The sequence below is a fragment of the Salvelinus alpinus genome, chromosome 5 (genome assembly GCF_045679555.1).
Source record: "Salvelinus alpinus chromosome 5, SLU_Salpinus.1, whole genome shotgun sequence".
Taxonomy (NCBI): domain Eukaryota; kingdom Metazoa; phylum Chordata; class Actinopteri; order Salmoniformes; family Salmonidae; genus Salvelinus; species Salvelinus alpinus.
Genome location: NC_092090.1, coordinates 15,025,779 through 15,045,097, shown reverse-complemented (window position 1 = coordinate 15,045,097; position 19,319 = coordinate 15,025,779). Strand labels below are relative to the sequence as shown.

The 19,319-nt window shown below is 46.1% G+C and overlaps 1 protein-coding gene across 2 annotated transcripts in view; it reads right to left on the bottom strand.

Annotated features, from left to right (window-relative positions):
• Positions 1–6,361: 6,361 nt before the first annotated feature.
• Positions 6,362–19,319, bottom strand: part of LOC139575599 (integrin alpha-11-like) — an 85,367-nt gene continuing 72,409 nt past the window's right edge. For both annotated transcript variants that reach the window (XM_071400733.1, XM_071400732.1), the window contains 9 exons: positions 12,113–12,189; positions 10,937–11,020; positions 10,603–10,693; positions 10,313–10,426; positions 10,112–10,195; positions 9,909–10,019; positions 9,712–9,807; positions 8,837–8,950; positions 6,362–8,369 (listed from right to left, as the gene is read on the bottom strand). In XM_071400733.1, the coding sequence (XP_071256834.1) occupies positions 8,292–8,369; positions 8,837–8,950; positions 9,712–9,807; positions 9,909–10,019; positions 10,112–10,195; positions 10,313–10,426; positions 10,603–10,693; positions 10,937–11,020; positions 12,113–12,189 (849 nt within the window). In that variant the 3' untranslated portion in view covers positions 6,362–8,291. The remainder of the gene's footprint in view (positions 8,370–8,836; positions 8,951–9,711; positions 9,808–9,908; positions 10,020–10,111; positions 10,196–10,312; positions 10,427–10,602; positions 10,694–10,936; positions 11,021–12,112; positions 12,190–19,319) is intronic.

Below are 19,319 nucleotides of genomic sequence, written 5' to 3'. Positions count from 1 at the left end.
ATAAGAATTCAGACCCTTTACTTAGTACTTTGTTGATGCACCTTTGGCAGAGATTACAGCCCCAAGTGTTCTTGGGTATGACGCTACAAGCTTGGCACACCTATATTTGGGGAGTTTCTCCTCTCACGCTCTGTCAGGTTGGATGGGGAGCGTTGCTGCACAGCTATTTTCAGGTCTCTCCAGAGATGTTCGATCGGGTTCAAATCCAGTCTCTAGCTGGGCCACTCAAGGACATTCAGAGACTTGTCCCGAAGCCACTCCTGTGTTGTCTTGGCTGTGTGATAGTTAAATAAATACAAATTAAAAACTTAGGGTCGTTGTCCTGTTGGAAGGTGAACCTTTACCCCAGTCTGAGGTCCTGGGCGCTCTAGAGCAGGATTTCATCAAGGATCTCTCTGTACTTTGCTCCGTTTGTCTTTTTCCTGACTAGTCTTCCAGTTCCTGCCGCTGAAAAGCATCCTCATAGCATGATGCTTTCACCACCATACTTCACCGTAGGGATGGTTGGTGCCATGATTCCTCCAGACATAATGCTTGGTATTCAGGACAAAGGGTTCAATCTTGGTTTCATCAGATAATCTTGTTTCTCATGGTCTGAGAGTCCTTTAGGTGCCTTTTGGCAAACTCCAAGAGGGCTGTCGTGCATTTTTACTGAGGAGTGGCTTCCGTCTGGCAACTCTACCATAAAGGCCTGAGTGGTGGAGTGCTACAGAGATGGTGGTCCTTCTGGAAGGTTCTCCCATCTTCAGAGGAACTCTGGAGCTCTGCCAGTGACCATTGGGTTCTTGTTCATCTCCCTGATCAAGGCACATCTCCCCCAATTCCCCAGTTTGGCCGTGCAGCCAGCTCTAGGAATAGCCAGCTCTAGGAGTCTTGGTGGTTCCAAACTTCTTCCATTTAAGAATGATGGAGGCCACTGTGTTATTGGGGACCTTCAATTTTGCTGAAAAAATGTTGGTACCCTTCCCCAGATCTGTGCCTTGGCACAATCCTGTCTCAGAGCTCTACGGACAATTCCTTTGACCTCATGGCTTGATTTCTTTTATTTTTTTGCTCTCAACTGAGACCTTTTTATATAGACAGGTGTGTACCTTTCCAAATCATGTCCAATCAATTGAATTTACCACAGTTGGACTCCCAAGTTATTGATCATCCTTGATGTTTCTATGGAAACAGAATGCACCTGAGATTTTTTTTTTTTTTACATTTACAAAAAATTCTAAACCTGTTTTTGCTTTGTCATGTGTGGTTTATTTAATCCATTTTAGAATAAAGCTGTAATGTAACAAAATGTGGAAAAAGTCAAGGGGTCTGAATGCACTGCATCTATTAGTTTATTTAGAGGAGACAAACTAATAAGATGCATACACAACATATGTTGTAGGAACATACATTGTTTTGGGGTGTATGTAGTAGTGTCACGACATCCGCAGAAGTCGGTGCCTCTCCTTGTTCGTTCGGCGGTCGGCGTCGCCGGCCTTCTAGCCATCATCGATCTACTTTTCATTTTCCATTTGGTTTCAATTACATCATTACATGTGTATTTAATCCTCTGTCCCCCCCCCCCCCCCCATGTACTCGTCCAGAATTGTTTTTTGTAGTGCTTGTGCACGTTATGCTGGTGTGTGACGGGTTTTGTACCCATTGATTTATTGTTCTGTTTCCGGTGATTTTTATTATTATACTGCGCTGTTAACACTGTTTTTGCTCTCCTGCGCCTGACTTCTCTGCCGCCAGTACGCACCCCTTACACCCCGACAATGTATGTTCCTACATGTATGTTGTAGAAACATGCACAATTATGGGAGACAATTTAATTCAGAGGTTCATAATCTGGAATTATTACGCATCAATAGAATGTCATTGATGTTTCTGTAAATATTGGGGTATCTAAGAACATGGATAATCAGTTATTAGCTCTATCTACTGCCCCCTGCAGGAATGGACCTCAAACTGGGTCCGGAGCCCTTGCCCAAAGATGGAAGCTGCCTAGTTATGAAAGAGCCAATTCCCTTCCTGCTTCCAATGTCTAAGAAGAACTCTTTTGGCAGGTGTAAGGGCCAGCTAGTGAGAGGAGGCTGGACTCTGTCCAACATTATACATTTACTCAGTCAGTGTTTGAGAGAACATGTAAATAAAGAATTCCAGAACACCGTGAATTCTCAGACAGAGGCCGATGCTGAGAGACTCACCGTGCACCTCACTGAGTGGAGATTCATGGTGTTCTAGTCATTTCCACTACTGAGCCTTATCATCTACATCTACCATGGGGAACACAGACGATGGAGATGTTCTGTCTGTCTCCTGCTCCATCAGGCTGCCTCGGTCTCCTGCTCTGTCAGTCTCTCCCTCTCTGTGCAAACAGGTTGTGTATAAGTGAAGTGTTTCTGTCTACAGGGGATGTTGGTAGGAGACTCCGGTGTAGGGAAGACCTGCTTGCTAGTTAGCTTCAAATGTGTCTGCCAAATGACATGTAAATTCACCTGAATGTTCCTGCAGGTAGAACCCTATCATAGGACAATTTTAAACTTCTTGGGCATTGATACCCTAGTTACACTGGGCCATTTTTCATCCTGACTGTATGTTTGATTCAAAATATATATATCATATTTAGTTTTAATGTTTAATGTCTAGCTAATGTATTGAAAGTATGGTTTACTGGATGTGTAGTGTGTTGAACTTTTTATAACATATTTGGTAACCTGAATACATTTCTGTGCCAACAGGTAACATACTAGGAGCTACTTTAGACTGTATGCACATCGTACATAGTAACTCTATGTTCGAAAGGAGACTGGTATCTAAAGAAATGTCGTCTAAGGCAAGGAGAAAACATGTTAATAGCTACTGAAGAAAAAACACAGCAAAAGCTAGAGTTTAATCTTCCATGTCATCCCTGTTTTTCTGTGTCATTTTGTCAAGGTATATGATTAATGTGTTAGACTACACTCATAGAACAAAAGGGTTATTTGGCTCTCCCCATAGGAGAACCCTTTTTGGCTATCCGTACATTTAAAAAAAGAAAATGTTGCTGTTTAGTTTATATGGAATTTGAAATTATTTTTTACTTTTGATACTTAAGTATATTTAAAAACAAGTACTTTTAGACTTACTCGTAGTATTTTGCTGGATCGATTTTACTTGAGTCATTTTCTATTAAGGTATCTTTACTTTGAGAGGGAGAGACTCTCCCCTCTCTGACACCGATTACACCATCACTATGAAACTATCCATTCTTCTGCCACTGTACTAGAGATGATAAACTCAGCCCTGTTGGTCATTACCTCGGTCAATCAATCTAGTTGTTCACTGTCCAACTTTTGTTAACCCTTTAAAAAGGACAACTGGGTATTTTCTAGAAAGTAAAGCTTAGGGAAGCACTTTGCTAAATAAAAAAACATGTTTACATGTGTTTCTTGTTTCAAATGGTCATTTTTATCTGCTCCGCAGTGATACGCATTATTGTAGAAATCAAACACAGATTCAACCACAAAGACCAGGGAGGTTTTCCAATGCCTTGCAAAGAAAGGCACCTAAAAATGTAAAAACCGCTGACTTTCAATATCCCTTTGAGCATGGTGAAGTTATTAATTACTATTTGGATGGTGAATCAATACACCCAGTCGTTACAATGATACAGGACTCGTGTGCTGCAGAGGAAGGGAACTGCTCAGGGATTTCCCTGGGAGGCCAATGGTGACTTTAAAACATTTGCAGATTGTAATGGCTGTGATAGGAGAAAACTGAGGATTGATCAACAACATTGTAGTTACTCCACGATACTAACCTAAATGACAGAGTGAAAATAAGGAAGCCTTCACAGAATACAAATATTCCAAAACATGCATGCTGTTTGCAGGAAGGCACTAAAGTAAATCTGCCAAAACTTTATGTCCTGAATTCAAAGTGTTATGTATTTGGTCTGTACCGGCTTTAAGTTAGTTTTAACAGTGGCCAAGTACGCTACTGTGGCTATTTGATCATAATGTACCATCAAAAACAATGGAGAAAATGCATCCCATAACATTTTAACATGGAAAAAGTTATATTGTTCAGCCTACTGTAGCAACCAATGTGTGGTGTTCAATGTAGTCCTACATTCCATAAAACTTTGAGGGGGAAAAAACATGCAGGGCTTGACATGAACCTGTTTATCCACTTGTCCTTCAGACCGGGAAGTGACTGAAAATATTGTGACGTACGATCCCAGAAACCACTACAAAATAAAGTGCATTATTATTCCCACAATATTATCAGATACATTATGCTACCCTCTGCCTATTGGTTGGCTACTCATCTTATTCAAGCCTGTCTCAAAATACAACACTGCCCCTTTAAGAGCAAAAACAGCCCTTTTTCCTGACTGGCTTTTCAAAGATGTCTAGAAGATGTCCCCCATTGCTGACTACAAAGGATCTATAACTGGGCTAATAACTCACTAACTAGCAAAGGATATGAACAAAATGTGCACACGTGGAGACATGCAGTTCTCCCTTTGATCTCAAAACAAGCACATTTACTCACAACCGATCTTGCTGTAAATACAGTCCAAAGTAAATGGCACAGATCCATGTATGGAAATGGTCTATTTGCATATAGGCCTACTGCAGCTCTTTTTGGGTATGCTGCACTGGTCTGTCAAGTGTACTGGCTGAGTCATGTACAATAGAATCCTAGTCCGAAGCGCTCTGCCTACAGCAACATTTCTTGCGTAGTTCTTCTTGTTTAGGTATGTTGTGTTGAAAGTGGCTAATGTTGCTGTTGATTCGATCACAATTGCCAAAGTAAAGGGAAACGTTGATCGTGTTAACTAATGGAAAACTCTGGAAAGTGAATGAAGTTCTCGTGCTTCTTTCCGTGGGCTGATATTTCTTCTGCGAGGCAGTCTCAGGCTACTGCGCAGACACGCAGTTTACAGGGAATATTGCTGAGTACCACTCTAAACATTTTCAAGCATGGTGGTTGCTGCAACATGTTATGGTATGCTTGTCATTGGCAAGGACTAGGGATTCTTTTTTGATAAAAAAAGTAACGGAATGGAGCTAAGCACAGGCAAAATCCAAGAGGAAAACCTGGTTCAGTCTGCTTTCCAACAGACACTTGGAGACAAATTCAACTTTCAGCAGGACAATAACCTAAAATACAAGGCCAAATATACACTGGAGTTGCTTACCAAGACGACATTGAATGTTCCTGAGTTGCTTATTTACATTTTTTGCATGAATATCTATGGCAAGACTTGAAAATGGCTGTCTAGCGATGATCAACAACCAACTTGACAGAGTTTGAAGAATAATGGGCAAATATTGAACAATCCTGGTGTGAAAAGCTTTTAGAGTCTTACCCAGAAAGACTGACATTTGTAATCGCTGCCAAAGGTGATTCTATTGACTCAGGGGTTGAATCTAATGAAGATAGTGTTTTATTTTCCATTTAATAACAAGTTTGTATTTTTCTTCCACTTTGAAATTACAGTATTTTGTTTAAATCGTTGACCAAAAAATACAATTAAGTCCATTCGAGACAGTATGCATATTCGTGATGCTAGCATCTCCATTGAATACAGGTGGTGGATGTCAACACCCCTCATCGAATATTTTAAAAAGTATTCAAATAACAATATGTATCCACCAATCCAAAGAGGGGAATAGGCGTGAGCTTGACAGCCCGCAGTTCCGCTCTGTGGACAATGAATCCCATTGTTAGGGCGAAGACACAAGTATCTTGTCAGTATATCCAGTATCTCTACACACACACACAAGCGGAACACACGCGGAGGAAAGTTGGGGAAGGAATTTTTCACGTGGGCGTAGGATCTCGACTGTAGTTTGAGTTTATTGATTCTAGCAGATAACTGAAGTTATCGAGAATTTATATCATTAAAACATTTCTCACTTAAAATACATACTACGTGGAGCTTTACCAGAGACTGAAGAGGAAGTGAGACGCCCCACTCGCTGTTTTGTTTTCTGGTTCAAGGAAAATCAACTAACTAGATCAGACCCAGCTGCTATTGCATTGGTGTCTATGGAAGGCTACACCATTAAAAGTAGACTGGAACTGACCAGTATTTTCAATGGTAAATGGCCTGAGGGAACTATCTTTATTTATCCACCATATTTGACTTTACTTCCAGAGAACTTAGGGTGGCGTGATGTTGTCCCAGTGCTCTGTGAGGACTTCTTAACACCTTTGCTTAGTTTGAAGGCTCTCTGTCTTAGAAGCCAGCTTCAATGTATCGGCCATTCAGTTTGCTATTTTTGTCAGTTACTTCTATACAATTGTGTGTGTGTTTCATGGTGACGGGCATCGAAGGAGTGTATCATACAAAACGCTGATTAAGTTGAGCCAACACAATAGATACAACACATTTTACATATTTTATTCTGGATGTATTAGTTGTTTTATACCTCAGCCGCATGGGTTGGACACTGACATTCATGAATAAACAAAAGGGATTTCATTGACAAAAAAACGTTTGAAAATGATTCATTTGGACATAGACGCACTAAACACCAATGGTCCGATCCTCATTAGATCATGTAACATTACATGATAGACCGCCATTTTGTTGAAATCCTGAATAAGTCGGTCTTCAACAGCACGCTCAGAACAGGTGCATGTTGTGGATGGAGAATAGTTCTATGCATATCCTTTTTTCAAAGGCTATTTGTTGTGGTGCAAAGCATGTCAGAAAACCGATTTGTATTTGTCTCGTAGGCTAAACTCGTTTGCCATGTCTCTGGAGTAATAGGATAATGCCACAATCCTTCTGGGGAATACTGGAAAATCACAATATTAGACTTGGTTATGTATAAAAAGATACTTGACTATTTACAAAATTCAAGTTTGTATTTCTACAAAGTAAAAGTGCATCAAAATTATGAATTTATTCTGTGTATTTTCCTCCAATGGAGATACTGTAGGACTAGTATGAGAGGAGGGGAAGGAACGTTGGTTCTCCAAAACAGAAGGTATTGTCTTGGGACTTCCAAAAAACAGTTCTCTGCCCAAGTTCTTTGGAAACAAAAGCACCGGAGAGTTTCTTGAATGTTGACAGTTGTTGTCCTGGTGCCTTGGAGATGTTCAGTTCACAATACCATTCTCTAAAAGTCACTTGGGTAGAGTTACATCTACTGGCACATGCCGCCAACTTCTTCGTCTTTGTGTTTCTCTCCAGAAGTATGTACTGTACATGTCAGCGCAGTAGGCCATAGTAGGCCAATATAGCCGCCTGCAGTTGGCACAGCACCTTGAGGTTTTTTCTTGTACAGTGATCTCAAAACAAAGCCTACCAAGGTGAATCAAATTTAAGCTGCTTGCCTCAGAATCATTGTCTGATTATAACTGCAGCCCTTTCTAAGTTAGTCATTATTACACCAATAGGAATGGACTCATCAACCAAAATATCTCTCCATCGCTCTTCAATGTGGTCAGGAGGAAGGGTGCCATTGCCTAGATACAGGGTTGAGGTTAGAGGTGGGTAACCAGGGGCAGTGTGGGTGGAGGTTAGAGGTGGGTAACCATGGGGAAGGGTGTCTAGCTAAAGGGTAGAGGTTAGAGGTGGGTAACCAGGGGCAGTGTGGGTGGAGGTCAGAGGTGGGTAACCATGGGGAAGGGTGTCTAGCTAGAGGTTAGAGGTCAGAGGTGGGTAACCATGGGGAAGGGTGTCTAGCTAAAGGGTAGAGGTTAGAGGTGGGTAACCATGGGGAAGGGTGTCTAGCTAAAGGGTAGAGGTCAGAGGTGGGTAACCAGGGGCAGTGTGGGTGGAGGTTAGAGGTGGGTAACCATGGGGAAGGGTGTCTAGCTAAAGGGTAGAGGTCAGAGGTGGGTAACCATGGGGAAGGGTGTCTAGCTAAAGGGTAGAGGTTAGAGGTGGGTAACCATGGGGAAGGGTGTCTAGCTAAAGGGTAGAGGTTAGAGGTGGGTAACCAGGGGCAGTGTGGGTGGAGGTTAGAGGTGGGTAACCATGGGGAAGGGTGTCTAGCTAAAGGGTAGAGGTAAGAGGTGGGTATGGGTAACCAGGCACCCAGGAGGGTCCAGTAGTCTCAGCAGTATAGTGGAGGGCAGGGCATTATAGTGGAGGGCGGGGCATTATGGTTGGTAGTGCTAACGTCTCATGGGTCATACAGGTACAGTTGGTCTTCCAGTGCACTGAGCAGGTCTTGATCTGACGGTCTCATCTTGCAGAGCCTTCTGGACTGTACCACTGTAGTGTCGGGGGGGTGGGGCAGTCCCTGAGTTTTGGGTCCCCTGTGTTTGTGTGATGGCTGGTCCCTCGCCTGCGTTAGTTACCGCTCCTCTGCCACCTTTCCATTGGTCTCCTGCTCATCCTCTTCTCTCCTCTTCTGCCTCTGGAAGAAGCCAAGCTTGGAGGAGGAGGGAGAAGTGAGATTGAGAGGTATAGATACTTCTAGATTGTTTTCATAGAAACAATCTCAGCTGGCTTTATCAGTGTGGGGCATGCTGTTTCTTAGTGGGAAAATACATACAATAATGTACAATCATTCTTTGCCAGAAGAGGGCAGTGTCGTCCACTATTACACTGCAGTTATAACACTGTCTAGATGTCAGTGAGTTAAAATACTCCTACTGAAGTTAGAGAAAGAACCTGAGTGGTCCTGAAATGGCACACTATGCTCACTGTCACTTTTACAATCCAGGACCGTAAAATTACAGGTGCAATCTGGCAATTACCTATCTAGTTTTAATAAACACAAATCCTGTTGCTGTAAACTCATTATCTAGATATGATCATGTCCATGATAAATGTATGTTGTGATCATCATGCCGTTGTAATGTTTGTACATGATGAGAACTCCAGGGCAGGGTTTACCTTCCATAGAGCTAGGCTGAGCAGGGACAGCAGCAACAACCCTCCCAGCGTGCTCCCAATGATAATCCAGATTGAGATTCTGTAATCCCCTTCTTTCCTAATCTCCAGGATTATCTGTGGAAACGAGCACACAAAACAAGACAAAATGGCACCCCGATCAAATAACAAAAGCTGATCCTAGTTCAGTTTACACGTCATAGATTGCAATAGATTACAACAGATTACGTCTACTATTGGGAATCTTGCTACATGTCGCTTTTTTGTACCATTGGAAGACTTCAAACGGGCAGATTCTAGGGTTTGTAAAAGCAACTGATACCTCTAAAGCTCTTGTACACACACATTTATATGCAGATCTATCTTGCATGAAGCTTTGTGGGTCATTGTTGACACGGTGTCATCTTGTGTGGATCACCAGTTCTACTGGAATTCCATCTGACCAACGATGCATTGAAACGTTTCCATGCTCTCTCCCTGTGGAGTCTCGTCAAAAGCAGAGATGAAGGGAACTGGTTGACTGCATAACAACTTTGTGTGACTGGTTGTTGCTTAACTCTAAATATTGGCCTATAGGTGGCAGCAAAGAGCAGTGTGTTGGAGAACAGGGCTATACTACACGTGTTGCTGCTGGTCCTTTCGGTCCTTAAGCACCATGCAGTCAATCATGTGTGTTAGAATAACAGCCTTGGCTGTGAGGATTCTGCAGAGCTATTAGGAGCTCATTTGTAGAACATGAACTGCAACTATAGTGAAAAGTAGTCTAGTCTCATGGCCAGGCAGCTATTGAAAATACATGTTTTCAATCCAATGAATGAATGACTATAGAAAAGGTTATGCACTGAAGTGTGTCTTGACTTGGAGTGTTTTGTACTCACATGTCTGACAGGCCTTTCTTCATGAAGAAACATGGGGCTTGAAGGTGGAAGTTCTACTGATGCACTCGTCACCAGTTCCAGGACTTTGAACCTCAGCTGGTGTTGTAAGAGAGGGTGAATGAACACAACAGGAAGTTAACGTCTCACAGACATGCTCAAGGAGTGTAGGATTTAGCAGTGGAATGCGATATACTCACAGCATGCAAGGCGTCCAACCGCAATGCCCCCCTGATTCTGACGCTGACTTCCTTGTAGGGGTTCAGGTTGACAGTGCATTGGACCGGCAGAGGCAGAGTATTGGACTGGTTCTGATTAATAGAGGCCAAACACAAGCTTGTTAGTTAAGAATGTTCCATTATTTAGGTAAGCTAGTTGCAATCATATGGTGTGGGTGGTTTACCAGGCGTGAGACTCGAGAGAGGTCTTCTGGGGACGCCCTGCTCTGTGCCACATGTTTAGGGGGTATGCAGCGGGTACCGTCTGTCTAAGGAGACAGAATTACATCTCCGTTAGAACCGAGACAGTATAAGTACACACTTGGTGGTCTCTCAAAGGAAACAGACCATTCTAAGTCCTTTGCCAGATTTTCAAGTCCTCTCACCTTGTCAATATGGAAGTCCGATATCTGCAACAGCTGGTTCCCGTTTTTGGTCATCTCTGGAATTTCTATATTTAACTGCAGGTCCCTCACGGGAAAGAAGCCCAGATTCTGAATCTGAGAGAAATATAGGGCACTAATTCAGTCTTAACTCAAGCAATAAAAAATATTTGGGATATTTTTTAAATGTAATTGCAATATACAATATTTCTACACTGTAAAGACAATTGATTGTTGCGTGGTTGCTGTATGATTGTGCCGCAACCCCGTGTGTCGTGACCTTTGATCCTCACCTGGAAGGTGAAGTTGAATGGAGGACCAATATTTCCCGGTATCTCCAGGGAGAGGTCTGCTTTGATCTCACAGCCAGAGGGGTTGGAGTCCCTTTACGGAGAAAGGGAGGTGATAAACTCAATCATGTACAGTATATCTGTATACTGTATATCTAACGTTTGCCATTGTGTCTGTGCAACACTAAATCAACATTGAATCTGTCAGTTCCAGTGACAGGGAATTGCATTGCTATGATAGTTAACTGTTTTATTTTACAAGAGTTTTATGAGTTTATTTAAGGAGAGTGACAGAAGGAGAAGGAACGTTAGAGAGGACATTGTGACAAAGACAAACCTTGTAAATAGGAGGTCAGCCTCGTATTTCAGCGGGTGAAAGATGTCGTTGAAATTGTCTTCTAAGGTAACCTCCTCTCCGTCACTGCAGAGAGAGAAAAGAAAAATGCATTTCAACTATTCTGACATGCCAAACTCACATCTCAATGGGACTGCATGCCAAGTGACCCTTGGATGACGAGAACATATTTCAGAGATGTTAAAGCTCAGTTTCTGTCAATATCCTGCTTCTCAATGGGTGGATCTGTAGTCTGTGGTTAGTGTGATGAATCCGTTCATTGTTGAGAAATGCTGATTGAGATGCAGTATCTGCAGGTTTTCACCCTCACCCTGATTAGTGACTGTTTGACACCACCCTCATCTGTTGATTAGTGACTGTTTGACACCACCCTCATCTGTTGATTAGTGACTGTTTGACACTAGGAAAGTCAGGAGAGCAGAAACTCCTGAGCTAAGAGTAAGTATGCTCTCTCTAATTCTCTCTTTCTTTCTCTCTCTCGGAGGACCTGAGCCCTAGGACCATGCCTCAGGACTACCTGGCCTGATGACTCCTTGCTGTCCCCAGTCCACCTGGCCGTGCTGCTGCTCCAGTTTCAACTGTTCTGCCTGCGGCTATGGAACTCTGACCTGTTCACCGGACGTGCTACCTGTCCCAGACCTGCTGTTTTCAACTCTCTAGAGACAGCAGGAGCGGTAGAGATACTCTTAATGATCGGCTATGAAAAGCCAACTGACATTTACTCCTAAGGTGCTGACTTGCTGCGCCCTCGACAACTACTGTGATTATTATTATTTGACCATGCTTGTCATTTATGAACATTTGAACATCTTGGCCATGTTCTGTTATAATCTCTACCCGTCACAGCCAGAAGAGGACTGGCCACCCCTCATAGCCTGGTTCCTCTCTAGGTTTCTTCCTAGGTTTTGGCCTTTCTAGGGAGTTTTTCCTAGCCACGTGCTTCTACACCTGCATTGCTTGCTGTTTGGGGTTTTAGGCTGGGTTTCTGTACAGCACTTTGAGATATCAGTTGATGTAAGAAGGGCTTTATAAATACATTTGATTTGATTAAGAACATTATCTCATTATCTCACCTGATCATAACTGTAAAAATAATATTTATCAGACAAAGTGTTTAAAAAACGGTTTAATATTTGAAGTGGTTTAGTGCGTCCTCACCTGCTGGCTTCTAGAATGACTCGTACGTGGTCCAGGAACACTGATCGACTGAACTCAAACTCCAGGCGGAAAGATACCTACATGGGGGACGACAAGAGAGAGTTTTATAGTACCACGATGACAATGTTTCCAGATATTAATTTACTGTAGTCATTTCTCTCACAGGAAATATCATGCCTTTGCATCATTGTAAATAACTTTGTGGGTCAAAGCTTTTAAAACTCAATTCTGTCAACATTGCTGATTTTGTCGTTACAGTGCTCGTACTAGTCGCATTACCCATGAGTTTTGCCACAACAGAACAGTCAGAACATGCATACAGGTGTGGACAGAGTAGAGCTGAGCTGAGAGCAGTAGCACTGGGTGAGGGTTCTCCTGGCTATAAACCATTTCCAAACTCTACGCTCCCTCAGTCCCCAGCCTCTGACAATAATACATCCCACATTGGGGATTAAAGAGAGAAGCCTGCAATAACCTGGACTAAGTCCTTGGCCCAGGACCCAAGGGGCCTGCAGCCCTGTTGGTACCAAACAAAGAACCAGGGCATTTCCCCTCTGAAGACCAAGCACTGAACATATGTCAATTACTGTACTGCCAACATGGATGGGTTCAATGGAGAGACACTGTAGCTACCGTGAGTTTACATATACCTGATTCTAAATCAACCCTTAAAACCTAGGAACCTTGTACCTTCATGTAGATGTAAACAGATTGGATATGTACAGTAGGTGAGAGTGGAGTGTTTTACATTCCGCATCACTACGTCAAGGGAAATGACAATATCTACATACATTTCAGGATGTTATGTATAATAATCAGGGTCGGTAGTCATTTTGCTATGGGTCGGTAGTCATTTAGGCAGGTTACCTTAGTGTTCTTGGGCACAGGGACTATGGTGGTCTGCTTGAAACATGTAGGTATTACAGACTCGGTCAGGGAGAGGTTGAAAATATCAGTGAAGACACTTGCCAGTTGGTCAGCGAATGCTTTGAGTACCCGTCCTGGTAATCCGTCTGGCCCTGCGGCCTTGTGAATGTTGACCTGTTTAAAGGTCTTACTCACATCGGCTGCGGAGAGTGTGATCACACAGTCATCCAGAACAGCTGATGCTCTCATGCATGTTTCAGGGTTACTTGCCTCGAAGCGAGCATATAAGTTATTTAGCTCGTCTGGTAGGCTCGTGTCACTGGGCAGCTCTTGGCTGTGCTTCCCTTTTTAGCCTGTAATAGTTTGCAAACCCTGCCACATCCGACGAGCGTCAGAGCCGGTATAGTACGATTCAATCTTAGTCCTGTATTGCCGCTTTGTCTGTTTGATGGTTCGTCGGAGGGCATAGCGGGATTTCTTATAAACTTCCGGGTTAGAGTCCCGCTCATTGAAAGCGGCAGCTCTACCCTTTAGCTCAGTGCGAATGTTGCTTGTAATCCATGGCTTCTGGTTGGGGTATGCACGTACAGTCGTGGGGACGACATCCTCGATGCACTTATTGATAAAGCCAGTGACTGATGTGGTGTACTCCTCAATGCAGAATCCAGGAATATATTCCAGTCTGTGGTAGCAAAACAGTACAGAGGGTAGTGCGAACGGCCCAGTACATCACTGGGGCCAAGCTTCCTGCCATCCAGGACCTCTATACCAGGCGGTGTCAGAGGAAGGCCCTAAAAATTGTCAAAGACTCCAGCCACCCTAGTCATAGACTGTTCTCCCTGCTACCACACGGCAAGCCGTACCAGAGCGCCAAGTCTAGGTCCAAGAGGCTTCTAAACAGCTTCTCCCCCCAAGCCATAAGACTCCTGAACATCTAGTCAAATGGCTACCCAGACTATTCACATTGCCCCCCCCCTCCCCTCCCCACACCACTGCCACTCTCTGTTGTCATCTATGCATAGTCACTTTAATTAACTCTACCTACATGTACATACTACCTCAACTAACCGGTGCCCCCACACATTAATTCTGTACTGGCACCCCCCTGTATATATTGTTATTTTTTACTACTGCTCTTTAATTACTTGTTACTTTTATCTCTTATTCTTATCCGTATTTTTTCAAAACTGCACTGTTGGTTAGGGGCTCGTAAGTAAGCATTTCACTGTAAGGTCTACACCTGTTGTATTCGGCGCATGTGACTAATAAAATTTGATTTGATGTGACAAATAAAATTTGAAAACCTGTTCAGAAGGCCAAAGCAATCCTTGCAACACTTAGCAGTAAGGACATTCTCGCCCCAAAAACAGGCACAAACAAGCCTAAATTCCAGCTGTATTTAGTATGCAGTGCATAGTCAACCCACTAACTGCTATCCTTGGCCCCATTCGAAGAGGAGGAGAGGCGGGGAGCATTGTTAACTGTCCTCCATCGCATGATGGACCCCTGATTCATTCCGGCTGGGCAGGAAGGAATGCCTAATGAGGCAGCTATCTTCCTGCCTGTATAGAATCCCTAAACTCTGACAGAACACAGATACTGAATGTACACAAACAAGAACCCCTACATTATAACACACACACTATCCTTGTGGGGACCAAACAATTGATTGCCATTCAAAATCCTATTTTCTCTAACTCCTAAACCTAACCTCTAAGCCTAAAATTGCTTCTGGTCCCCACAAGGATAGTAAAACCAAAAACACACACTGTGCTGTAGGCGTCAGATATGTCAAAGGAATGTTCATCTTGTCTGCCTGACCAAAATGCTGAGGACTGGGTCAGTTTATGCCAGGTCCTATGGGGGGAGGATATTGACTGTAATAATAACCCCAATGGTTGGCCTCAGCGGTATTGGCTTGGAAGACATCACAGTGAAGCGGTGTGGGTAATGACTGGGGCCAATCAGAGCCCTGACAGTGGAGCAGTATGTGTAATGACTGGGGCCAATCAGAGCCCTGACAGTGGAGCAGTATGTGTAATGACTGGGGCCAATCAGAGCCCTGACACAGTAGAGTGGTGTGGGTAATGACTGGGGCCAATCAGAGCCCTGACACAGTGGAGCGGTGTGGGTAATGACTGGGGCCAATCAGAGCCCTGACACAGTGGAGCGGTGTGGGTAATGACTGGGGCCAATCAGAGCCCTGACACAGTGGAGCGGTGTGGGTAATGACTGGGGCCAATCAGAGCCCTGACACAGTGGAGCGGTGTGGGTAATGACTGGGGCCAATCAGAGCCCTGACACAGTAGAGTGGTGTGGGTAATGACTGGGGTCAATCAGAGCCCTGACACAGTGGAGCAGTGTGGGTAATGACTGACACAGTGGAGAATGTAAAACCAGAAAGTGCCTTCTCCTCTGCTCTGGGCCAACTCAAGACACCTGAGCAAAGTGTTTCCCAAACTCAGTCCTGGGGACCCCAAGGGGGACGTGTTTAGTTTCTTTCCCTAGTACTACACAGCTGATGCAAATATTGAACTCATCATTCATCTTTGATTATTTGAATCAGCTGTGTAGTGCTAGGGGAAAAAAACAAATGGGAACACCTTGTGGTCCCCAGGACCGAGTTTGGGAAAGCCTGCAATAGTACTATACCGTACCTATCCGATGCTACTCTCCTCTGTTCTGGGCCAACTCCAGCCACCGTAGCGCTATACTGTACTGTACCCACTCTCTACAGGAACACTGCTGGTTTCACTGGGCTGGCCTCTACAGGGAACACTGCTGGTTTCACTGGGCTGGCCTCTGCTCTCTACAGGGAACACTGCTGGTTTCACTGGGCTGGCCTCTGCTCTCTACAGGGAACACTGCTGGTTTCACTGGGCTGGTCTCTGCTCTCTACAGGGAACACTGCTGGTTTCACTGGGCTGGCCTCTACAGGGAACACTGCTGGTTTCACTGGGCTGGTCTCTGCTCTCTACAGGGAACACTGCTGGTTTCACTGAGCTGGCCTCTGCTCTCTACAGGGAACACTGCTGGTTTCACTGGGCTGGCCTCTGCTCTCTACAGGGAACACTGCTGGTTTCACTGGGCTGGCCTCTACAGGGAACACTGCTGGTTTCACTGGGCTGGTCTCTACAGGGAACACTGCTGGTTTCACTGGGTTGGCCTCTACAGGGAACACTGCTGGTTTCACTGGGCTGGTCTCTGCTCTCTACAGGGAACACTGCTGGTTTCACTGGGCTGGCCTCTACAGGGAACACTGCTGGTTTCACTGGGCTGGCCTCTACAGGGAACACTGCTGGTTTCACTGGGCTGGCCTCTGCTCTCTACAGGGAACACTGCTGGTTTCACTGGGCTGGCCTCTGCTCTCTACAGGGAACACTGCTGGTTTCACTGGGCTGGCCTCTGCTCTCTTCAGGGAACACTGCTGGTTTCACTGGGCTGGCCTCTGCTCTCTTCAGGGAACACTGCTGGTTTCACTGGGCTGGCCTCTGCTCTCTACAGGGAACACTGCTGGTTTCACTGGGCTGGCCTCTACTCTCTACAGGGAACACTGCTGGTTTCACTGGGAAGGCCTCTGCTTTCTACAGGGAACACTGCTGGTTTCACTGGGCTGGCCTCTGCTCTCTACAGGGAACACTGCTGGTTTCACTGGGCTGGCCTCTACAGGGAACACTGCTGGTTTCACTGGGCTGGCCTCTACAGGGAAGACTGCTGGTTTCACTGGGCTGGCCTCTACAGGGAACACTGCTGGTTTCACTGGGCTGGCCTCTACAGGGAACACTGCTGGTTTCACTGGGCTGGCCTCTACAGGGAACACTGCTGGTTTCACTGGGCTGGCCTCTGCACTCTACAGGGAACACTGCTGGTTTCACTGGGCTGGCCTCTGCACTCTACAGGGAACACTGCTGGTTTCACTGGGCTGGCCTCTGCACTCTACAGGGAACACTGCTGGTTTCACTGGGCTGGCCTCTGCACTCTACAGGGAACACTGCTGGTTTCACTGGGCTGGCCTCTGCACTCTACAGGGAACACTGCTGGTTTCACTGGGCTGGCCTCTGCACTCTACAGGGAACACTGCTGGTTTCACTGGGCTGGCCTCTACACGGAACACTGCTGGTTTCACTGGGCTGGCCTCTACACGAAACACTGCTGGTTTCACTGGGCTGGCCTCTACAGGGAACACTGCTGGTTTCACTGGGCTGGCCTCTGCTCTCTACAGGGAACACTGCTGGTTTCACTGGGCAGGCCTCTGCTCTCTACAGGGAACACTGCTGGTTTCACTGGGCTGGCCTCTACAGGGAACACTGCTGGTTTCACTGGGCTGGTCTCTGCTCTCTACAGGGAACACTGCTGGTTTCACTGGGTTGGCCTCTACAGGGAACACTGCTGGTTTCACTGGGCTGGTCTCTGCTCTCTACAGGGAACACTGCTGGTTTCACTGGGCTGGCCTCTGCGCTCTACAGGGAACACTGCTGGTTTCACTGGGTTGGCCTCTACAGGGAACACTGCTGGTTTCACTGGGCTAGCCTCTGTTCTCTACAGGGAACACTGCTGGTTTCACTGGGCTGACCTCTGCTCTCTACAGGGAACACTGCTGGTTTCACTGGGCTGGTCTCTGCTCTCTACAGGGAACACTGCTGGTTTCACTGGTCTGGTCTCTGCTCTCTACAGGGAACACTGCTGGTTTCACTGGGCTAGCCTCTGCTCTCTACAGGGAACTCTGCTGGTTTCACTGGGCTGGTCTCTGCTCTCTACACGAAACACTGCTGGTTTCACTGGGCTGGCCTCTACACGAAACACTGCTGGTTTCACTGGGTTGGCCTCTACACGAAACACTGCTGGTTTCACTGGGCTGGCCTCTACAGGGAACACTGCTGGTTTCACTGGGCTGGCCTCTACAGGGAACACTGCTGGTTTCACTAGGCTGGCCTCTACACGGAACACTGCTGGTTTCACTGGGCTGGTCTCTGCTCTCTACAGGGAACACTGCTGGTTTCACTGGGCTGGCCTCTACAGGGAACACTGCTGGTTTCACTGGGCTGGTCTCTGCTCTCTACAGGGAATACTGCTGGTTTCACTGGACTAGCTTCTACAGGGAACACCACTGGTTTCACTGGGTTGGTCTCTGCTCTCTACAGGGAACACTGCTGGTTTCACTGGGCTGGCCTCTACAGGGAACACTGCTGGTTTCACTGGGCTGGCCTCTACAGGGAAGACTGCTGGTTTCACTGGGCTGGCCTCTACAGGGAAGACTGCTGGTTTCACTGGGCTGGCCTCTACAGGGAACACTGCTGGTTTCACTGGGCTGGCCTCTACAGGGAACACTGCTGGTTTCACTGGGCTGGCCTCTACAGGGAACACTGCTGGTTTCACTGGGCTGGCCTCTGCACTCTACAGGGAACACTGCTGGTTTCACTGGGCTGGCCTCTGCACTCTACAGGGAACACTGCTGGTTTCACTGGGCTGGCCTCTGCACTCTACAGGGAACACTGCTGGTTTCACTGGGCTGGCCTCTACACGGAACACTGCTGGTTTCACTGGGCTGGCCTCTACACGGAACACTGCTGGTTTCACTGGGCTGGCCTCTACAGGGAACACTGCTGGTTTCACTGGGCTGGCCTCTGCTCTCTACAGGGAACACTGCTGGTTTCACTGGGCTGGCCTCTGCTCTCTACAGGGAACACTGCTGGTTTCACTGGGCTGGCCTCTACAGGGAACACTGCTGGTTTCACTGGGCTGGTCTCTGCTCTCTACAGGGAACACTGCTGGTTTCACTGGGCTGGCCTCTACAGGGAACACTGCTGGTTTCACTGGGCTGGTCTCTGCTCTCTACAGGGAACACTGCTGGTTTCACTGGGCTGGCCTCTGCGCTCTACAGGGAACACTGCTGGTTTCACTGGGTTGGCCTCTACAGGGAACACTGCTGGTTTCACTGGGCTAGCCTCTGTTCTCTACAGGGAACACTGCTGGTTTCACTGGGCTGACCTCTGCTCTCTACAGGGAACACTGCTGGTTTCACTGGGCTGGTCTCTGCTCTCTACAGGGAACACTGCTCGTTTCACTGGGCTGGCCTCTACAGGGAACACTGCTGGTTTCACTGGGCTGGCCTCTACAGGGAACACTGCTGGTTTCACTGGGCTGGCCTCTGCACTCTACAGGGAACACTGCTAGCCTCTGCTCTCTACAGGGAACTCTGCTGGTTTCACTGGGCTGGTCTCTGCTCTCTACACGAAACACTGCTGGTTTCACTGGGCTGGCCTCTACACGAAACACTGCTGGTTTCACTGGGTTGGCCTCTACACGAAACACTGCTGGTTTCACTGGGCTGGCCTCTACT